An 18,745-nucleotide genomic window follows, 5' to 3' on the forward strand; every position below is an offset into this window, starting at 1 on the left:
ATGCATCTGCCAGTTATAATCCATTTTAATTGGTTCCAAAACCTAAGCAGTGAGTAAGACAGTTTATCTAGTTAAACTGAAAAAACAGCATTCCACACAGCCAGTACTAGAGATGTCAACCGTATAATAATTCCAGCATTATGTTGTTATGGCTTTCCAGAAACTCATGAAGTTAACAAATTAGAACACATCAAGAGCCATTTTCCAAAGATTTATTGAAGTAGCGACAGGTTGCTCATACTGTGCTGGAAAAAGCAGTTTTATTGAATTCAGATACTTAAAAACAGTATTGCAGCACAAGATATTGCTATTTGTAAACTAGGCTCCATTGTAAACTCTAATCCTTCAGGGGGAGTCAGTTTGTAAGATCTAAGACCTATTTCCTAGCATAATCATCTTGCGCTCATGGAAAAACTGCAGAAAGGCACTTGAAAGCTGTTTCTTCCTTTAAGACATGGACTTTTTCAACCTTGCTGGTAAGAATTTCTCCTTTAGTAAGTATGCATCGTCACTTCAGCTTTACTCCAAGTCATCATGATGCTGGGAAGTTTCATTAATAACCTAATGAAAAACACAAACACTTGCATTAAGTTTTAGTAGGAAGATTGCTGTGGGTTTTTTAAGAGTTAGAAGTGGAACATCCACTTCCAAAATGTGACCAAGCAGGTATCAGCTCTCACTTATGAGAAATTCTAGTTTGTAAATAGCATACAGAAATAATTTAAGTTTTATTTACTTACACTAACAACAGCAACGTATCCTAGGCAAGTAAAGTACCTGTGTTTCCTGCCACATGTCAGCTGAACTTAAATAATCAATACACAAGTAACAGTCAGCAACTTAAGGTTTTACTATCAGATGAATTTTGATTTTTTCCAGATAATCCTGTTTTCTATACCTACATGTTCCGTCACACAGCTTGGAGTGCCAATTGCTGTTCTACTCAATACTTATTACCACGTACAAGCTGCAGTAAGCAGTAGACAAACTTAAGAATTTAAGGTAACCAGCTGTCATAGAAATAAAATTGAAAGTTACCACCAACCTGTCCATCTCTAGTTTCGACGGTCTTAATTAGAAGTGTTCTCTTTGAGTGAGTGTCAACCATTGGCTGAGACTCAATGTTGGTTTCTGCAGAAGAAGATTTATTATTACCAATAGTCTAGATGAAGTGCCCCCTCAAAGAAATGAGGTGTAACAGATCTTAGTGTCTACTTTCAGAATCCTATTTAGTATAAGCCAGGTCTTCTACATGTTCTCTCTGTGCCCCTTAAAGCACTTTCAGCAGGTATCCAAACTCATTACTTGCTATGTACCAATATTTAAAAATATGTGTCCAGGAACAAAAGAGCTGCTACCACCCAAGATTAAATAATTGCAAATACTGTAGTTGGATCCAAGAAGAGTATTCACAACCAACTGCACTTATACAAGTTCAAAAACCAGCATAAAAGGAACTATCCAGAACCCTCATGCTAATGATAGAGCAACTGCCTAAACTGAAATAGCAGAAACAGCTTACCTCTCAGGTTCAAAGAAGCAAAGGTTGGAATAGGCATGTTAATCCTGAAGGAAAAAAGAAATGGATAAAATCGGACATGGGTATAAAGTATCTTCCAGTAATTACTGGTTTTAGAAAAGCATCTGCATGGGATTACCTGCTCTCTTCACCCTCCAGCAGTTTTCTGTAGGTGGCAATCTCAATATCAAGGGCCATCTTTACATTCAGCAGGTCCTGGTACTCACGGAGATGGCGAGCCATCTCTTCCTTCATGTTCTGGATCTCATCCTGCAGACGGCCAATAGTGTCTTGGTAGTTAGCAGCTTCAACAGCAAAATTCTCCTCCATTTCACGCATTTGGCGCTCCAGGGACTCATTCTGGAAGAGAATAGTGAAATCCAGCACTGCTGCAGTTCAGTCATTCTTCCCCACCCTCAAGATCCTTAACATTTTAAAAAAGGGAAAGTTGTGTTACATTAGCATACTTTCTGAAAATCCCCAGACATGTCCCAAATTGGTCATATCCTTATCTTCCCTTTGCCAAGTCAAAGAGGGTTATTCTGCTACGTGATCTGAGGTGTGCCACATATTTGCTCTACTAGGTGGCAAAGCCATCCTTTACAGTAAGCCCAACACATGCAGTTCAAGTCAGCATGCAGGCAGTCCTTACTAGAGGAGATTTGCAGGTGTGCTAAACACTGTTAAATCCATTTCAATCCTGTCCTTAAGGCAGTCACGTTCTAGCAACAGCAGAATGTGCACATTTTACTGCTCCTGAAGGTTTTTTTTTATAACTTTAGCTGTACCTCACAGACAAGGCATACACACTTTCAGAAACTGCTAAATAAACAGTGAATAGTATATCAAGAGAATGAACTCATTGTTTACAGCTTTAGTAAGACTAGTTCAGTGTATCAATCTAGCCAGTGCACTGTTGTGCATGCAAACAAATTGAGCCCATAGCATCCTTTTCAAAAGTACTAATACACTGCTGAATTGCATGGCAGATGACCTGCATTCACATCCAAATTCACAGTTAAACTGCAGTGCAGTGCTTAAAGCTGCAATGAAGAAGAACAACTGCTGTCTTCTACTTACGCTTCCCTTAAGAGCATCAACTTCGCAGGTGAGAGACTGGATCTGTCTGCGGTACTCATTGGCTTCCTGCTTGGCCTGGCGCAGGGCATCGTTGTTCCTGTTAGCAGCTTCAGAGAGATCTGCAAACTGGAAAGCCCCAGTCTGGTTAGCATAACCCTTCAACAGAAATGGTGAAAGAGACTTTCTGCGGACACAGCAGTTGAGGGCAACTGAAGGTATTACAAGGATTAGCACCTGAAATGCTTAAACATTAGCATTACTCTTAAATGCCTATTTCTAATTGTTATATTAGAACTCATGGCAAACTTTCATACTTGTTTTCCCACCCTGTACATTTCCCATCTTTTCATCATTTTTTCACTCATTTCTCCAGTACTTCATCCAACATCTGCTTTCAGGTACAAGCACAGGGAAGACTGCCAATGTGCACCCATTACTTTGATGCTGTAGTTATGGCACAAAATGTTTTCAGTTGTACCCCTCCCAGACTAGGATTTAAAGTAAGACTTTGTGTCATGGTTATGGTTCATGTCCATTAGAGCAACTGAGGGAACAGCAAGTGCTACAGCAAAGCTGTTACATACAATTAGTTCCAGTGCCTGATGCATTTTACTTACTTTGGACTTGTACCATTCTTCAGCTTCCTGAAGATTCTTAGCAGCAACACTCTCATACTGTTGGCGAACATCACGCAGGGCAGCAGTAAGATCAGGCTTAGAAACATCCATATCAATCTGGATGTGCTGTTCCTGGAGTTGGGCCTGCAATTCTCGGATTTCCTTAGAGAGAAGCAGACACTCAACATTATTGCACGAAAGCACACAGATCATACACAGGTGGAGACTCTGGGACAGAACCAGCAAAGAGCTTCCTTGCTAGACAGTCTGCATCTGAACACAGACCTTGTTTCTCAGCTTACCTCATCATGAAGCTTCTTCAAGAAGACAATCTCCTCTTGCAGGGACTCAACTTTGCGCTCAAGATCAAGACGTGCCAGAGAGGCATTGTCAACATCCTGATGAGAGAGAACGATTCATAATCTTACAAAACGGATGTAGAAAAGTCTTACAGCAAGTTCAGCAGCATACAGACTGATGCTACATCTGAGCTTTCTGACAAGACAATAGGAAATCAAAAGCTGTAAAAAAACCTTTTTGCCATCTCCTACCCCAGCCTTAAACAAATATATACACCTTCACTGTGAATTTGCAAACCATACCACTTATGTTGATTACATCATTTTTGCTGACATGCTGCTAAGCATGATCAAGAGCACACAGATCATGGTGGGTGTAAATCCTACAAGTACTTGAGTCAGAAGTCAGCAGCAAGCACTTCTAGCTTGACTACACTGAAAAAGAGTTAGTCTTGCAATTGCAAACTTCCACTTTTCAGTGGGTCTTAAAAGTGCAACACATGTGCCTTCATGCCTATCAGTGGGCTTAACTTATGGACTCCTTGGTGACCAAGGACAGAGTCCCTTAAGTCCACAGACCACAGTTTTAAAGCATACTTGTAAAGCTGGTGAGGTATGTATAGGAACTGCAGCATTTACTTCATGCAGGTCAACAGATCTCCCTTGAGAAAAAGAAGGTATGAGCATAAACAAACTGAGCTACTCACTATTGCCTACACCCTCACAGTTGCTGGCAAAGACTCCACCTTTTGGTGGACTGAGATAGTCTTAATCAACAGCAAAAATTCATTTAGAGCATAACAGAAGACACATCATGAATGTTACATGGGAGCAGCTTGAGTTAGTTCAACAACATAACTTAAGACTAAACACTGAATGGGAACTTTCTGCATTTTGAATGTGTAGGGCATTCAGTCTGCAAGGGGGAAGATTGTTCCTTTCACACTAGTTACATACACAGCCACATGCTTGTGCTCACAGGGTATTAACATATCAGGTTCTCACAGCTTACTCCAAAGCTATTTTGGATTGCCCAAAGCATAAGCATTCCTAATCAGCAGCTCTCTTTATTATGGCACTTCTGAAAAAAGGAGTGTTTTCTTTAGACTCCTAGAAAGCCCTTCCTTGGATCACTCCTACTCTGGGCTAAGGTCCTAGCTCCAGAAGAATTATTCTGTTTACGTTATCCAGCAAAACACTCCTTTCATGTGTCATTCCATAACTTTTCTATCAATTCGAGTTTTACACCCACAGTTCATATCAGCTCCGTTTTTCAGTTCAGGGAAAGAATTTCCTAATTAATTTGTTCTCCTCCCCCCAAAACCCCTCAAGATCATTCTAGCAGAAAATTACATGGCTATGACCCAAAATGTTTACACAATTGGCCAGACATCCAAAATTTTCTAGAGGATTTTAAAGAAATCTTCACCCTGAAGGCTATTTTTTTTTTTAACAACAGAATAGCTACAGGATTTTAGGACCTTATGGTAAACTGAAAACAACTTAAACTGAAGACATTTACAATATGTGGTATGTACTTTACTATATGCTATCATTTACATATTCCCTATCATTAAGATTCAGTGTTTCAGTAGTGCCCAGATGTGTGGAGAACCACACAAACGAATAAGCTACTTGTAGCCTGAACAAACAAGTACAAGTTATAGATACATACAGTTGGAATATGCACTGATTTTATTCTAGGAGATTCTTCAATGCAAGCCACACAGTTTGAAGGATTGAGCATCCATTTTTACCTCAGACAAATCTCCTGTTAGCCAGGACCTGACCTGTTAAGTCTTGTCACAGGTTCAGGACCTATTCCTTGCTGCTGGACTAGCTGGCAAAGTTGCAGTAAATAACATTCTCACTAACTGTGATGCTTGTCCTGCCCCAAAGGAACTCTCTGTCCCTTGTACCACAGGCTAACCGGCCACCACAAGTACTCACTGAACCTCCACGTTTATTTTATGCTGTATGTCCCTCAGCACGAGTAAAATCACATCTTTGCCCAGAAAAAATAAATTAAAATTCAGTACATATGAGCTGAACCGTCTCTGAAATAGGCAGCTTTTGGAAATAAAAGCTTAAGTTCAGATATTCATTATTTATTTTAAAATACTCTAGTACACAACTGTTCCATCAAGTAAAAAGTATCTTTGATGGTACCTCAGATCAGCAAAGTACCTGCTGAAGTGTTCCAAATCTATACAACTTTCCAGTGGAAAAATATAATGATTTAATAAAGAGCTGCACATTTCTTTAAAATGGAAAGCACAACAGGATATTTCAGCTTCAGTGTTCTAGGAAGTTAATTTCACTTTCACTGAAACAGATTTAGGTTTCAAAACCTGCATGTTAACTCCACCCTTGCCAGTAAGGAAAAATGAGGTATGACTGGTGTTCAAATCAAGCACACCAGCACGCACTGGTTATGTCAAGAGTAGATTCAGTGTAGAGTTTCCACAGACAATGATTTACATTTCTTATGCACAAGCTACAGCTCAGGAGGTTAAACTGATCCAATTCTGACTGTCATGCATGCACACATCTGCTAGAGGCTGAGCTGCTGAATGACCCCTTCCCGAAGTACACGGAAGAGCTGGATAATGAGTGTGGGGTATGCGCTCCAAGCCAAGTTCACTTTAAAGCCTACAGCCTTCATAACATTCAACTGCTTTGAAATACAGACATGCCTAGAATGCACCAATTAAATATGAAATATCATTTAAAAGCCAAGCTTAAGTTAATTGATCCTTCAACTGAATTCAGCAATGAATCAGAGTACATGAGGTTCTCTAAAACTTCAGTTAAATTCTCCTTCATAGAGCTTCACACTATATTAAATTGTCTTAGCACTCAAAAAAACCCCAGAAGCTTAAATTAAGGTAGCATCTCAAACTGTTGTTTCAAACTTCTGTCCTCAGAACGCCAGTGGAGACTGAATTCCCAGGCTCTGAATGGGAATAGGTGTTTCAGTTTCCCCACACTAGCTCATGAACACACCTGCTCTCTTTCAAGGACTATAATCATACCACAGTCAAAAGCCTTTCCCAGGAAAATGCTGACAATCAAGTACTTATTATTATTATTAATGCCTATGAAGAGCTCTGGGACAAAGTCAGCCTGTACCCAGCTGCCTAGAGATACGGGCAGTCACTTCCAGTCTGGAAGAATGCTAGCAATGCTGTTTTACACCAGCAGTTTTAGGGAAGAGACCTTGTTTTGAGAAGGCACATTCCTAAATATCTCCTAGTCCAAACAAGGCTTAATCTAAGTTGAAAGCTGGTTTTGCACAAGTGAAAACTTGAGCTTAAGAATTTTCAAACACTGTTTGCACAGTTGTTTCTGGTTGTCATGTAGGTTTTACTTTATCTGGGTAACATCACAGCATCCTACAAAGACTAAACTCTTAACATAACTTGTTTCTTAGGTTAACATCTTTGTTTTACAGAGGATTAAATTCCAGTTCTTAATTGACACCCAGAGGAAGCAGGCTCAATCCTGAGACCTCACCCCACAGAACATATTGTCTACTTCTTGTCAGCAGACAACACCCACATGAAAAACCTTAAATTTGAAACTGTTGCCCAGTAATGCACTGGCCAGTGATTCATCAAAAAGGAGTTCTGCTTTGTACAAAAACTGGACCATAATAGACACATTTCGCTAGAAATATGCCCACACCATTACACATTTAGTAAGAATGCAGCCCACTGCGCCCTCCCCTCCGACACAAAGGGATCTATTATTTCAATCTGCTGCCACCACACTTGCCATAATGCCTGTATCTGCATTCCACGGTGAATCCCATAGAAACCATTAATACCCTTCAGCCAAGCGAGCAGATGGCCCCCTTTCACTTTTATTGGATCGGAAAGTGATTCCACGTCGGGGCGGTTTTTGTAAAACGGGCTAGACTTGGATAAAGCAGGACAATAGTTTCCCTCCCCTCCCCTCAGACCGCAGCATCCCCCTAAAGAAAACACGGAGGGCTTGCGTGAGAACTGACGGAATCTCTTTGTGCAAGGAAAGCAAACTCCCGCACTCCCACCCTCCGCCCCAGGCACAGCCACCACCTCCTCGGGCCCCTCCCTCCTCCACCACTGCTAACCTGTCTGAAAGACTGCAGGGTGTTCTCGGCCTCCTCCCTCTGAAGCATCTCCTCTTGCAACCTGGAAGGGGCAAGACAGTGGTGAGGAGGGAGCGGGGGTCGCCCAAATCCCCCCCACCCAGCCTCCCGCCGGCCCGGTGCCGCTAGGGATGTTCAAGGGCTGCTTCCAAGCCAGGGGGCGGGGAGGGGAGGGGAGGCAGCGGGAGGTACCGGCAGCCCGAACCCGCGTCCCCCCGGCACACTCACTTCTCCCGCAGCCGCATGATGTCGTCGGCGAGGTTGTCCCGCTCCACTTCCACGCGTGCCTTGTCGTTGGTGAGCTGGTCCACCTGTCGCCGCAGCTCCCGCATCTCCTCCTCGTAGAGGTCACCCAGGCGGGACGTGCCCTTGCCCTTGAGCTGCTCCAGCTCGGCCAGCAGGATCTTGTTTTGCTGCTCCAGGAAGCGCACCTTGTCGATGTAGTTGGCGAAGCGGTCATTAAGCTCCTGCAGCTCAACCTTCTCATTAGTGCGGTTCGCCTTAAACTCCGTGTTGATGGCGTCGGCCAGGGAGAAGTCTACGGAGTCGTGGAGCCGCATGGGCGGCATGCTGCTCCGCAGCCGCACCGACGTCGTCTTGCTGGCATACATACCGCCGGGCGAGGCGGACACGTACCGGGCGCTGCTGGGCCGCAGGGCACTGCCCAGCGAGTACCGGGTGCTGGACGTGATGTAGCGGGTGCCGGTGCTAGGGCGGCTGCTCCCGCCGAACATGCGGCGGTACGAGGAGTTTTTCGTGCTGATGCTCATAGCGACGGCGGCGCGGGCTTTGTAATCCGGGAGCGGAGCGCAACCACTGGGGCGTGCGGCGAAGAAGGGCGGTGGCCGCCGCCCGGGCCCCTACTTATGGGCGCCCCCGAACCCGCCCCCGCCGGGCCCGCCCCGCCCCACCTCGCCTCTTCCCCGGGGAAGGGGCGGCGGCCGCCGCTGCGGACACAAAGGCGGCGAGGGGGGCGGCTCGGCCGGTGGAGGGTGGGCGGCAGCCTGTGCTGTGGCCGGGCCCCGAGAGGTTTCCGCCGGGGCTGCGGGACGTGGCAGGGCGGAGGCCCGCACAGGGGGCGCGGGGAACCCCGGCACGGCGCGCCCGGGGAGGATTGGGGGTGACAGCAGCGGCATCCTCGGCGTCGCGGAGATGGGCGCTGGGTTTCCCCTTTGCCTCTCGTTGTCCCCCTCCGGAGTGAGCGCGGTGACCGCAAGAAGCGGTTGGCAAGTTTAATGTTGTGCCACAGGCCTGGCAAAATACTCCGAATAACTTATTAAAACCCCTCTAAAGGTATGATGTGTATATATCTAAGTATCTTTCTAAGAACCTTTAATTCCTTTCTGCGCTTTCTGAAAGAGTAAGTTCAGGGAAAATGATGCTAGCTATTCACAAAGGGCTGCCAAATGTTCAAAATAAACTGCCAGAAAAATAATATATGTGTTTTCTTTAGCTGCCTCCCATGACAGCAGTCTTAGCTCCTATGCTTAAGACACAAACTTTGCAGGTTAACTATGTTTTCCCTGTAGCTGGGTAAGCAGTTACGTGCCTAAGACTTAATTCTGCCATTATTGTAACAATGATTCCAGCAATAACTTAGGGGGTTTTGTGTCGACAGTACATTATTGAAATTGCTGCATCCAGGATCTTGCTCCTGGATAACAACTAGGATAGTAGCAGGCTTGATTCTAACAAAGGTTTGTTTCTCCACTGTTGTACCCAACAGACTTTTGCTATTAATTTTGGTAGTTACATGGTGAGAGCCTTAGGAGAGTACCTGGCAAAATGATAATTACTCGTTAGATATGATCTACAAATATGTGTGTAACATAAAAGGCCAGACAAAAATCCTAGTGTTTTAAGAGCAATTTTACTATCAAAACAGGACTACTAGCAGTAGAAAAGAATGACGTAGGTAGTACAGGGCAATAGCAATGGCATAAAAGTTAACAGAGAAAAACGTAGAGCAGCAGCAGATTGTTTTCAGCATGAATGCAGAGGTTGCTTAAGGAAGATGGCAGAATCCCTGCCATTTAGATAATTTAAAACTTGAGCTGCCAAAGCACGACTCGTATTCTTACATTTTGCACTGATGCATCAGGTAAGGGACATCTTTTCCCACTTTGCTATGGGAAGTGAGTGATACCTTGTAGAAGTATTAACTGTAATGTATTACTTCAGCACTTAGAGGATGCAAAACTACCATTAATTTTTGATTCTTTTTAGCTTGCAGTCCTGCAGAAAGCAGTATCTTCACTGGAAGTTCTGATAAACCTGAACATGAACAATGGGTAGAGAGAAAGGTAATCTTCACACCCCAATTCACAGTAGCCAACTATTGTACTTCAGGTAATGTGCTTTACAACCTGCATATTTTATTAAAGATACTGTTTTTTGAAGGAAATTGTGCTTTTCTTTCATTCTGTTGGCAACCAGAAGTGTAGGAATGCAGTTGTATCTAAATGTGGGTCCTTGAGGTTTTAATTTCTTTTGTTCACTGAAGCTTAGTCAAGCAAAGGAAGCTGACAAGGTTGAGCTACTGAAGTGCTTGCAGTATAAGTCCTGGGCTACAGTTCATTCCATTCACCCACTGAATAAGAGGCAGAGGTCACACAGCATTCCTGAGGCTAAGGGTTCCCAAAGCCCAGCCTGGACGCTGTTGTGCTGCCCAGCCCTCTCAGAGCTCTATTTAAGCCATCAAGTTTGAGCTGTAAGCCTTTGTGAGCCCTGGCACAAAAGTACATTCTCATTCTATGAGTAGGCAAAAAAGAGCACATAACCAACAGTCTCATGGATTAAAGATGCTTTACTCAGAAATACTGATAGCTTTAGTAGACTGTTGGTTTTTTAAAGGTATGTTGGTGGCCCATCTGTTTTTCCTAACAGAGCACAGCTTACACTTCACAAAACCTTCAATGGCACACATGCAACAATCATCCTCATTCAGAAAATGCTTAGCCCCTAAAATACAAGGTATTTGTTTTAGTAAATATGACCCACCCACTTCATGTTTCAAGTGTAATTTCCATATGTTTGTGTCACTGCTGCCATATGTGCTCTTGGCCACCTGCCTCATTTCCGTGTCTCACTATGAATTGTTCAGATATTGTCGGCTGTTGGGACTACAGGAAACCTTTAAGTGCTTTTTGCTGGTTGGCACTTACACAGATGCATAAATGGAAGAAGCTGTAAGTTTCTTGTGAGGTTGTAATAAATTTAATGCACATTTGCATTGCAAACCCCAAAGGGGAATAAAACATGTCCCCTTGAAATGCAAAAAGATCTCCACTCTCCTTTTCAGAAAAGACTCTATCTCAGTGTAGCTACTCACAGTGTACTTTGAATGGAAATGAAATCAGAGGAATCTGTCTAGTTTCATGGAAAATGCTATGGGACTATATCAGAGGTGGTGGCTAGTGGAGATCTTGACCACTTCTGACATGAAGAACAGACAGCTAACAGCATCACTCAGCACCGCATTGGGGATTAGTCATAAACTACTGGTTGTCATCTGTGCTGTTTACTGCAATGCCTTCCCTTGCAATTCCAGTACACAGTCCTGCAGCTGCCTGGTCAGCCTGCAATATCACCTCTGCAGAGGTAGATCAGAGGCAAGCCAATGGCACTCTTGAAAAAACAAACAGGTATTTTCATTATAAGAGTTCCAGTTCACACTGAAATTTTCTTTTTTTGCCTTTTTTGTGGCTTTTATTTTTCAGATAACTATATATTGGTTTACTGCTAAGAATGAAATATGGAATTAAGTTCTAGAAGCTTAGCAAAAAGACACCTGTATTGTGTGTGTCATTGACAGGGAAAATGGATATGCATAGAGAGAAGGTACAGGTGCCTGAATGGCTTTATACTGCATATCTGTTGTACTAAAAATTAAAAAGTCCATATAACAGAATTTCTTTTATTTCCTTGCAAAGATATCTGTTGGTCTAATAACATCACTGAAAAGACTGGCATTCACTTCTTTTTTTTAACATTTAATTTAAACACTATGAAATTAGATCAATTTAGTCCAAATATTGAATGTGCTCTCCAGTTATATAAACCTTGACTAAACAAATGTCAATGCTTTTTTAATCAGATTTATGCCCTTTTTCTAAAGTTTCTGCTTCCATGAAGTGTAGAAAGACACATAAACATTAAATTCCCATGAAAAAACATCCTGCCATGCAAATACAATAATTTTTGTTGTCAGTACCATACAGCAACCTTAAGCCCTGGCATGCATGCGGCTGTAGAGGCATTCCTTCATGCTTCCCCTGCACCATGAATATTAAACAAACTCTGGGCAATAGGGACACACTTTAACATGAGGAAATAAAAGACCCTTAACACCCTACAGACAACTGAACAGGAGGAACTCTCTGTAGTGCTCAGCCTATCAGAGCAAGTGCTGTGGCCTATCACTTGAGTGACTGCTGTGACTTTTACTAAGAGCACCTTCAGCCATGGCCTGAAAACATGAAGACTGCTATGGTTTTGAAAAGAGAAAGATTCCTGTTTCAAAAGAAAAAAAAGGATTCTGACTCTAATCTTCAGCTGGGACAAGTCCCTCCCTTTAGCTGGGAGCCAAGTATAAGGAGGAGCCCCCAAGAAAGGCCAGTGCATCCTGGGAAGAGATGATTTTTCTGAATCCAGATGATCCATCTCCCTACGTTTTGCCTAGGAGAAGCTGATCTGGATTTCTGAGTATCACCAGGCTGCAGAACACTTAAATGTTCCAGCATTGAAATCTCCTCTTATGAGTAACTTCCTTGACTAATTTTGGCCTTGAGAAAGAAATGGGCAAATTCTTTTATGAAATTTATTTTAAAAATTACGTTGCCTATTGTCATTGCCAGTGTTGCAAAGCATATCAAATTGGTATGACTAGCTGCTGATTTTTTCAAGTAAATGACTAGGCCCTATACTCAAAACTAACCAAGTCTGTCTAAAACATTCTATTTTAATGTATAATGAACTATATGAAACTGGCAGGGGTTTCATCATTAAGGAAGTGACTTGAACATGAGTCAAGCCACCCAGCTGCACGATCTACATTTCCAAAGAATTATTACTGTCATGCATTAAGTTCCTCTCTACTATGTTTCAAATTGCCAGAATAAGAAGTTTTCTGTATCAAAATAGGACATTTCTGTACCAAATTGGGTGCTCATTTTCAAAGCCACTACAGCCCTGTGCCCTGAGGTTGTTTCAAACATTTTGCACGCCTCTAGCAACATGAGAAGATAAAGAAGTTTTTAAGCTCTATCACAAGTATAGCAATTTATTTAGTCCATTCCTTAAACAAATTAAAAAAAAACAACAAATCAAGAATGACAACCTGTCTCACTTCATTTAATAACAATAGCACTGACTGCTGAATGGCAGCAATACAGTCAGCAATGACTGGGACATAAAGAACAAGATTTTCCAAACTGAGAAGAGGTTTGGCATGGTTTAAGGCTCAATGCTTAACCTGAAACTCTTTAAGCAGAACCAATTTTAAAAATACACACAGTCTCTCAGTGTTGATTTTGAGTGCCCAAAAATAGACAATTTGAGATTTTCTCTCTCCACTAGCCTTTTTTCATGAAATCTGCATTCTATTAGAGACCAAGAAATTGTTCAACGATCATGATAGGCACTTTATAAGGACCATTTAACTTAAATATCAGATAAAATATTTGAATTAAGCAGCTCAAGTTTTCAGGAGAATCTATGCAAAATCCATAGTGTGTGTAGCTTCTTTCTGTCCTTTGCCACATTCCTGACCTGGCCATCTTGACCTTGCTCAGCACTAGGTGGCAATTCCTGCAGCAAACTGTTGGTATGGGTACAAGTCAACGGTGTGGATGAACAATCACTTGTCACATTACCATGGGAAGCCCTATCTGTCTGGGTTCACTGTTTTAAATTTTGAGGTTGCAGACTTTTTCAGGGATGAGTCCTCCATCCATCCATCCATCCATCCATCCATCCATCCATCCATCCATCCATCCATCCATCCATCCGTTCTCTCTTTGGGAAAATCTAAAAGAAGTGATTCTACAATGCCATTAATGAACCCTGTCAGTTAAACATTTACTACTTCTTTTTGGCCAAGCTTTTTCAAAGCAAACTGCTTAAAGAGCTCCTCTAGCCTAAAAACAATTAAATCTGAGAAGTGATTTCATTCTTCTCTCTCCCCCAGTTCCATCACTTACACAAAGCATAAATAGCATAATGTTTTCTTGCCATGATATACCAGGAAATGATGATCTTTCTGAGGAAGAGGCAGGACACAGCAATGGAATCATTAATTGCGTGCAGCAATTGTTCCATTCTTCCTCTGAGATGCCCAGGACAAGAAGAACAGTACCAGCTCCTTGAAGGCCAAGATTTTAGTGGATTCCTCAGTCCAAGTTCTTGTGCCAAATCCTTGGTTCCAATGAGACTCATAAACTGAGTGTACATTGTGTTAGCCATTCTGGGATTGGTTGGCTCCTTTCAAAGGGAAGAGGCAGTGGTGCACACACCCCAAAGCTGAGAAGACCGAGTTTCTAAAAGGACATTCTGCCTTTACATGCCAGCTCTATGCCTAATTTTCAAGCATAAATATACTCTGTCCAGCTGGGATTAAGGAGGGAAGATGATCCAGATTTAAAATGCATAAAATATTGTGGGCTACAAGGAATTGAGTGGAAAATTGGTTAAATACAGAAGAGGTGATGCATATGGCTAGAGAAGGAAGAGAGCAAATGTCTGGAAGAGTGGAGGTGTCCATAGTTTTTCAAGTGGAATGGTGCCTATTTCCCAATACAAAGACAATTCACTGTCTACCTGAAATTTTCCTTAAGAATTTGGTCTTGTAAATGGTTACTACGTGGGAGAGAGCTTGTGTAGGATGACAGGAGGAAGGACCTAACAACTATTTAGGAGCTTTATAGATGTTTCAGTTTTGCTAACTCAGACTTTTGCCAATGTTTGTAGCTGTTTATTTGACAAGGATCAGGCATTTCTGTAAACTCCATGACAGAATTCACCAAGCCCACCATGAAAGCCTAGCACAACAGGATGAAACAACATACAGGTCAGATGTCAGGATATTTCAAAGGGAGAGGCATGGTTTTCCCTGAATATGGTAATGCCACTGTCCTGCAGTTATATTCCAAAAATAATCAACTTCTGTCATATCAAGAGGAATCTTGAGACATATCCTGCAGATGAAGGATACAATACTATTGTACTACAATATACGTGATGCCTGGACTGCCAATGACAATGAGAATTATTTGCACTTTAGGTTAATTAATTACTTGCGTTTAATATGGTTAGCTTTTGAACAACAGTGTCCTATACTGTAGGAGATGAGTGCTGCATCTGACTTGGCACCAAAACTGTGATGAAATCATCCTCAGGGATTTCTTCTGACATGCAGGGCTCCCAATGGACAATACCAACAATCTCCCATTGTATTTTTCTGATGAATTATGTGAAACATATTTGCTGGAGTTTTAAGTCAGCCCAGCTCCCTACAGCTGAATTTCGACACTACCAGTCCATGCTGGCATCTGCCTTGTGCAAGACGATTTCTTCAGAAATAAGTATTTTAGGCTTTCTTAACCCTTTTAGGCTAGGCTTTTTTGGGGCTTTTCTCTCCAAGCTGTCATGGCAAAAATAACATTTAAATTTCACAGTCTTTGTTGTAAAAAAAGTTTGTTTCAACTTTAGAAAAACCTAAAGCTGTTGTTCTTAGTTGAGGCAAAGGGAAAAGGGGAAGGGCCCCAAAAGGAGGCAAAAAGGACAGTTATATTCTTCCTAGATTTTTTTTCAGAATAACTTTTCAATTTATCCTTTATTTCAGTTTATCCTTACAAAATCTCACAACTTCTTCAAATCTGTGTTTAATTAGAGGCTACTTTCCAAGAAACTTTTGGGTGGATAATATATTGGTGTGTTTGACAGACATTTGCAGACATGTCCAAAGCCAGAAAGAGAATATTTTAAGTACAATAACTTTTGTAATTGCAGTCCATAAGTGCTATCAAATAGTTTTATATTAGCTTTAAAGTAACTCATTGGCAAATGCTAGCAATAGAGCCAGGGTGGAAGACATCTCTGTGCTGCCTAGGCACCAAGTGCTGAGCTTCTTGGGCAGATTTTACAGCACTCACTGTGTACAATTTTGGTTTATCTAATCTGAAGGTAGCTCAGCAGGGCCACAGTTACAGCTATGCTATGGCTGCATTAAAGGTTTCCTTTCTGGAGGAAATATCCTTCTACTGAAATCCTAGCACCATGGCAGGTCTCATTTTCTGTGCTAACACTAGTCATAGTCCGAGATTAAACTCACCACATGGGACTGAATGAAAACAAAACCAGCTCGGGCAGGGGCTGAACTCCTTAAAAGACAAGACTGCTGCGTACAAAAGCTGTAGGTGATACTAGATGGCCTTGTGATCAGAAGGTGTGACCAACACTGACATACAGCTACAAGTCTTTTTCAGTTTGCACAGTATAAGTTGTGCAAATCACATGGGGATACCGGAGGTGAAAATTCCTGGCTTAAGCAGAAAGTTAAGAGGCATATCCAGGCTCACCATCTGCACTTCCTTTCTCTCCTCATCTCCCCTCCCCTCCCTTTGAGAGAGCAGCAGGCATTTCCTCCTGCCCTTGCAAGTGAGCTGGGATCTCCCACGCCATTACCTCATCCTTAACTGATCCCCCTATAACAAATGCCTGGCTCTGTGCCTGCTGTCACCCTTCAAAGGTCTGACTCAAAACACATTTGTTGCACCAGCAATCTTTTGCCTGGCTGCAGGGGCCTTAAACAGGTCTCAGTCCGTTTTGTTCAGTCCAGTGAATATATAATTTTTTATATATATTTTTTTTTTTCAAGCACTGGAATGTGTAAGTACAAGTAAGTCAATAACATCATATAAACATACGCCTCTCATCCAGCCCGGGTAACCGCTGCAGGCCAAACATAACAAACAGGCCAGATTTATTTAGATTTAAATGTATTTAAACCAGAAAAGTAGATTTAATTAGAAAAGCAATGTCTTTTTATTCCTTACTCCCTACAGAGTATATGCCTAGCACCAAAACCTGAAAATAAAATCCTGAACATATTTGAAAAGCAAAAGGTTAAAAATGTTTGTGTCTGATCACTCTTCCAAATAATTTCAGCTACATAAATTTCCCTGGTATAGAGTTCTTAGAAATGCATTGAGAGAGGCTGACAAACCTGGTTTTATGTGGTTTTCATTTCTAGTCTTGCAGATGCGTGGCATTATAAATGAAAATCATAGGCTTCCTTAGCCATACAGGCACGGCCCAGCAGGCTTCCTGGAAGCACCGCCTCTTGTGGTTGACAGCTACTTTTACTGAGCACCATTTCAGCAGAAACCAAGTCTGATAAATATCCTCCTGAAACATGACGTCCGATAAAGATTGACTTTGATAAACTGCAAAAGGTTTTTAGTTTTATTAGTAACCTACTGGGCCAATGGTTATGGAAATAATAATTGATGCTATACATGCTCAGTGATTTTTTTCAATTCATTGGTTGCATTGCAAGGCTGTGACATGCCTCACATTCTTTACTGGCCACAGTGATTTCTGATCCAGAGCATGAGCTTCCCTTCCAGACAGCTGAGATGTTTGTATATTCTTCCTGATCCTTACTTGGGTAGATAGTAGGTTATATTGGACTTTTGGACAGAAGCAGCATTTTTTGTTTTTTAGCCATCAACATTGGTATTTGCTTGCACTGAAATTTTGGCTGGTCACTGTGAAGGCACTTTTAAACGTCTGGTGTATGAGAACAGGTAGAGCTTCCCTGCTCTCTCTCCATTTTATGAATAAAGAGGAAATGCTCACAAACACTTCTCAGCTACAGGTCTACTACCTTTCATCACCCAGCCTTTACATTGAGGGGTTATATTCATGGCCTCAACAAAGCCCAGTAACAGGCACTGCAGACTGGCAGCCTCTGTCACAGCTGGGGGTAGGCAGAGGCTCTGCTAGCTCTGCTCTGCTGCAAAGGGGAGAGCAGGGAGGAGACTTAATGGAACTGCCTGTAGAGTTTTGCATGCATTTGTTGCTGGTGTGAATTATAGAAACAGAGCAGTGAAAATCTTTCCTTTTCACTTTGAGGACAAGATTACACGGTCCAGTCATATTTTGTAATTTTGCTTTTCAGTTGCCAAGTACAACGCAGAATCTTAAGGCAGGGGTTTTTGCATGTTTCTGTGATGTTCTTTGGCAGCATTGCTAATTGTAACATTTTTAACAATTCTGAAGCATTTTAAGAAGTGAAAATATCGCAGTGGTTTCGTTTGCGTGTTCCTCTTACCATATGTAGCTGTTTCACTGGATGTGTTTGTTGACTACCAGGGCAACAATTTCAGATCTAGCATGATTACCTGTATCATACCACTCATCAGAGATGTGGGCAAACTGCAGAAATTGCTGCATTGAGGAAATGCTGCTAGTTGGTAGGAGGCAGGAGTTTTCAAAGCTGTCTCAGTGAAAATGCTGATATCACATGCTTATGTCAACAACTTTAAAAATATTACTAAATGATCAGTTTGCTTAAAATATATTTTGCTATAAATACATTAGAGTCAAGAAAGTCGCTGCTTCATCAATGCATTATCATAGTTATGTAGATGTACCCATTTAAAATAAATTAACATCATTTTAGAAAAGTCTTTCATGTGTTATTTAAAGCCAACTGTATTGTGTAGCCATAATTTATACATGAAACAACCCATACTTGTGTCCTAAAAAACGTAGAGTCCAGAGTTGGACTTTGGACTTTAACTCTGTTATTAATCTTATCTGTTAATAAAATGAAATGTTCATTGAGTTTTACAGCAATCCTATCTATCCTATATGCATGGAGAAGAGTAAAAAGGAGCTGTCACAATACCCAAATTTCAATAAGTCAGAGAGATCCAATTGGGAAATTTTGCAGACACATGGCTGCTTTGGGGTCACAAGACAAAGTGTGAGCAACATTTAGCCTGCCCCATGACAGTGGCAGCACATGTCAGCAAGATTTTCAGAGTGAAGTATGAACAATTGCTTTCACAGGCCTCACCCTCCCTCTGCCATC

At 41.9% G+C, this 18,745-nt stretch overlaps 1 protein-coding gene across 1 annotated transcript; it reads right to left on the reverse strand.

Annotated features, from left to right (window-relative positions):
• Positions 1-51: 51 nt before the first annotated feature.
• On the reverse strand, positions 52-8,465 carry VIM (vimentin). Its single transcript, XM_082296550.1, has 9 exons — positions 7,876-8,465; positions 7,630-7,690; positions 3,519-3,614; positions 3,217-3,378; positions 2,600-2,725; positions 1,659-1,879; positions 1,523-1,566; positions 1,046-1,131; positions 52-561 (listed from the first exon to the last, which is right to left on the reverse strand). Exons 1-9 carry the CDS (start codon positions 8,415-8,417, stop codon positions 520-522), a joined length of 1,380 nt encoding a protein of 459 aa, XP_082152676.1. The 5' UTR covers positions 8,418-8,465; the 3' UTR covers positions 52-519.
• Positions 8,466-18,745: the final 10,280 nt, after the last annotated feature.

Source organism: Coloeus monedula (genome assembly GCF_965178545.1).
Source record: "Coloeus monedula genome assembly, chromosome: 1".
Lineage (NCBI taxonomy): Eukaryota > Metazoa > Chordata > Aves > Passeriformes > Corvidae > Coloeus > Coloeus monedula.